Source organism: Barbus barbus, assembly GCF_936440315.1.
Source record: "Barbus barbus genome assembly, chromosome: 7".
In the NCBI taxonomy this organism is placed as follows: Eukaryota; Metazoa; Chordata; class Actinopteri; order Cypriniformes; family Cyprinidae; genus Barbus; species Barbus barbus.
The window spans coordinates 5,113,650-5,118,323 of NC_136735.1; the positions used below are offsets into that span (position 1 = coordinate 5,113,650).

Genomic DNA, 4,674 nt, shown 5'->3' on the forward strand with positions numbered 1-4,674 from the left:
AACACTAACTGGCTGGTGGCGTCCCATGAGCACAAATCCTTTTGATCCTTGTCAGACAGGGAAAAACAGAAGTCCATTTCTCACTTTTATGAGCCTCCAAACATCTACTATAATAAAATATTAACAATTTAAAAGTTGTTTACAAAAATTTAGCTAACATGCAGGTATTTCTGAATGGTTCTCAAGAGAGAAAGCAAGCTCTTTGCAGGCAGATGATGTAGTTTTAAATCGGCAAGCATGCTAAAATCACAAGTTATTTGTACTCTGCATGTACTCATCTGTGGTCTACAGACATCAATGCACATCCCACTATTTCACTCTGATCTAGAATCAGATTGCTCAGGTCACATCTTATTCACAAGCATGTATGACAGGAAGCACAAACACAGACCTCAGATCTCTGTGAAAAGGCTTGTCTACATGCATGTGTTAAAAGAAGTAGATGCTGTGCAAGTGCATTTATGGGTGTTTTGCTTCCTCAACAAAGACTTTGCACAGCAGTAGAGCCATCAAGGCTAAGAGTATAGTAATGACTTAAACTAGGAAGTAGTGATATAAAGTGGTCTACAGTGGAATATAACAAGGTTTACACACAACAATGAAGCTCCTCTATGTTTTTGGGATCTGGATTTGTCTGTCAGGTTAGTTTGCTTCGTATTTACATTGCTGTTTTGTGCAGGGTGTGTTTGTTCCTCTACTTAAAATATCAGTCACTCGATCGATACCCTTGTTATGCCTCATCTGTGTTCAAGTAAAGAAGTCCATAAACAACCAGTTTCCTCTTCATGACATATACATGTGCCAAATTTATCATCAGATGAAACATATAATTCTGAACACGTAAACAGAGGGAACCAAAGTCATGTTGATACAAGCTAAATCAGAATTATTTTAAACAGCTACTGCTGTAATCTGTTGCCGAAATTTAAGCAGACAAACTGTCTCTGTACCGTGTTTGATTGAATCATTGTGTATGTTTTGGAGAAATACATATTTACTACTGAGACAATAACAATCAAAGGTCATAGTTTGTCACAACACAACATTATTAAACAAATGTATGGTGCCATATCCCTTTAGTCCAGGAAGAGGAAGTGTGTAACTGGAGTGTAATTAGAGTATAATATGGTGCAGCCAGTCTCAGCAAATTTGATTTATGCTCATATTTCAATTTCACCGATGGACTCAAACTTTAATAATAGGTGCTATTTTAATGTACAGTAAGCTGTCCACACTATTCTGTCTGTGCAAAACTAGACAGTCAACAAGTAGTCAAAAACTACTGTACCGAAATCTCTGAAATGTGACAGTAACAACTATAATACTGAGAGAACAATATCCCAGCAGACTGTTAGATTAGCACACACACCATATTATGTATAACTATGCACTAAACTAAAATTATTGATCAAAATAATTCAGTATTATTAAAACACTGGGCATACAACTGAGAATGGCATGTCTTTTGTGAATATTGTTGAAACATGTTGTTTATTGCATCAAGCAGAAATTGGGATTTCAGATACAGATGGAGCTGATATACAGGGATACATTGGAAAAGAAGTCAACATAACTTGTTCCCACGACTGGGCTTCAACCAATATAAAGTATTTCTGCAGAGATCCATGTAAATCCGGAGATATTTTAGTGAAATCTGTCCAGTCACCTACAGGAAGATACACACTGAAGGATCACGGAGCTGGAACCTTCACTGTGAGCATCACTGATCTACAGGAGTCAGACTCTGGGATTTACTGGTGTGGAGTGGACAGATCTGTTAAAGATACATTTAAGAAAGTCAAACTGATAGTATATAAAGGTAAGAATGATACATAACATTTGGTGTAGATTTAAAGAAATATAAAACACTTATCTACATGCTAATGACTATTATAGACTCCGACACAAACAGATCCACAACTCCTAAACCAGCAGCAAGTTCTCAATCCTCCATGACACAAAGTTCATTCTCCACATCTTCAGCATCTGGTGACACCACAACCTCATCTTCAACAGGTAACACTGAGCTAATCAAGATATTATTGTATTTATCTATGTATCAAATAATAGGATGATGTTGTCTCTCTTGTACATTTAAAGGATTTAAAGGTCCTGTTCTTTCATCCAAACCAGCATTTAATGAGATCGGTGCACAATATTCACTCTCCTCAGGTATACAGTTCATGATTATTTCTCTGTACACCACAAAACAAAATTAACAAACACCATACCATGTCTTTGCATGTAATCCAACATGAAAAAAAAACAGTGTCAAGAAAAGTCATGACAGACCTGTGAGCTCCGCATTAACTTTTTTTCTACACTGCATTATTCAAGGATGCTATAGATCTGTTTATTTAAGGAACGATTGAGATATTACTGCAACGTCAGTGTGACTGTTTCGGTAATCGCATGACTAACATCACAGACAGTCTGTCACGCTTCCCGTCTCTGCAGTTTTGGGTCCTCTGGTGATCACAGCCATCGTTCTGACTGTGGTGATGATTGCATTTGGAGCAGTTCTCTGTTTATGGAATAAGCAAAAGAAAAACTCACCAAGTTCCAATGGTAAGTGCATAGTTCATTTTTTTTAAACAAAATGCAATATAGCCTACAGTACATTTAATAAAATGTTTTCCTATTTCCAATTTAAGTTGATGCTGAAATCCAAGGTACCACACATCCAGCAGAGGTAAGAAACACAGAACACTTCTTACATATTTTAAAAAATATATTAATTTACAATAGTGTTTTTGGCTAATTTGATTCTTTCCAAAAATGTACAGTGATTTAAAAAAAGTGTTCACATTTGAAATTACACTGTGTTTCATTCTGAAACTGATGTGGGACATCTCCAAATGCTGAAGGTCCACTACAGATGATATACAACATAAAAGTGGGGTCATATTTACTGCTGCTGCTCTGCAAAATTTTATAGGCGAAATACAATCATTTCAATAGGAATTTGTGAGATCAGGAGTTTTGCTAAAGTGCCCCACACAGATTTCACTCACGTTCAAGGTGAAATCACCACGCTGCCCAAAAAAAAGCCGCTTGGTTTGAAAGTGATTTTTGTGTGAGCAGCACTATGTTTTTGACAATGGAGCTTTTCTGCCCTGTGAAATTTCACCAAAATGTCGCTAATATGACCACAACTTAAGAACACAGAATGCCAGCACTTTGTACTAACATACTGACATACTGTATAGGTAACAAAAAGTCAATTTATTAATTCACTGTCCCAATACAGTTGTAATTTTGTAATTCCTTTAGTTAATTCCTTTATTTACTTTATAATACTTTATTACTGAATCCACAGACTGCTGGTGATTATGAGGAGATCACGGAGACTCAACAGCGGACTGAAACCCACACAAGCATCACCATTTATTCTACTGTCAATAAAAATACAGCATCCAATCAGATCAATGATCCTCCACTATACTCCACCCTCTCCTAGTAACTGGAGCCCAGCTGCACCAAATGAGCTCCCAAACCCAGTGCTGATATATCAGTTACATATGCAGCATTAGGATACATGCTAAAGGATGTGGACATTTAGGCTATTGGGTGAGAAGACACCTGACCTCCACATTTGAGACACCTTTTCTAAAAGCAACTTGCTTCAGACAATGTTGTGGATTGTGTGTTTGGTGTAAGTAGTTAAGATCTCTTGAATGTTGTTTTGTCCTTGTGTTAATAAACACATTCTGGCTTGTCAGATTGTTGAATGTCTATGTTTCTTATTACAGTAGTAAGGCTTTTAAGGGTATTAAGGTGTTATCGTGGCCTAATGGATAGAGAGTTGGACTTGTAACCCAAAGGTCGTTGGTTGGAGTCTCAGGTCCGGCAGTGGGGGGAGTAAATAACCAGCACTCTCTCCACCCTCAATACCACGACTGAGGTGAGACCCTTGAGCAAGGCACCGAACCCCCAACTGCTGCCCGGGCGCTGCAGCATTGGCTGCCCACTGCTCTGGGTGTGTGTTCATTACTGTGTGTACACTTGGATGGGTTAAATGCAGAGCACAAATTCTGAGTATGGGTCACCATACTTGGCCACACACCACCCCCTTTTACTTAGAATGTACTCATTACTCAGATTTGTATGAAATGGTTAGCAAGCATACACAGGAAGTCAGCACTAAACTAAAGATAGATAGGATTAGTTTGACTCAACTACTGTACACGTTTAGCAACTCCAACTTCCTTTGTTAAAACAAGTCTTGCATTTTTAGCAAACAGAATTTGACCAACAAATATAGAATCAGCTGAACTTCAAAGTGCTAAATGGACTGGAGACTCGAAAGAGTATGGATGGAAATAAAGACATTCCATGTTCTGTGGATCTGGATCTCTCTGTCAGGTCAGTTTTTATTAAACGCTTTGACTTGTTTTTACAGTGTGATCAAACTAGTACACTTACATGCACAGTTCTAGTTTAAATACTATTTGCAAATCACCTTAGTCTTTTGACATTTACATGACATTTTAAAAGATAGATTATTTCTTTAGTTTGACTGAAACTTTTAAAGTGCATGTAAAAGACCTTGTGTTTTTATATCTATATGAATGCTCACCTTAAAATACTGGTCTGCTAGCAGCTTTTCGGCACAAATTCTGAACTTTATCACTAATTTCAAACACAAAACTGATCTTTGTGTTCAAGGGTAAT

General features: G+C 37.4%; 1 protein-coding gene across 5 annotated transcripts; it reads left to right on the plus strand.

The window, feature by feature from the left end:
* The first annotated feature begins 420 nt into the window (after positions 1-420).
* LOC306872178 (CMRF35-like molecule 8) lies at positions 421-3,725 on the plus strand. 5 transcript variants are annotated; one of them, XM_079420626.1, is made up of 7 exons: positions 421-641; positions 1,508-1,819; positions 1,897-2,016; positions 2,101-2,172; positions 2,458-2,568; positions 2,655-2,692; positions 3,320-3,725. In XM_079420626.1, exons 1-7 carry the CDS (start codon positions 599-601, stop codon positions 3,458-3,460), a joined length of 837 nt encoding a protein of 278 aa, XP_079276752.1. In that variant the 5' UTR covers positions 421-598; the 3' UTR covers positions 3,461-3,725. The 5 variants fall into 5 exon arrangements, with proteins under 5 accessions (XP_079276752.1, XP_079276753.1, XP_079276755.1 ...); XM_079420627.1 differs by having other exon boundaries at positions 474-641; positions 1,523-1,819; positions 3,320-3,720; XM_079420629.1 differs by lacking the exon at positions 2,101-2,172 and having other exon boundaries at positions 474-641; positions 3,320-3,720.
* Positions 3,726-4,674: the final 949 nt, after the last annotated feature.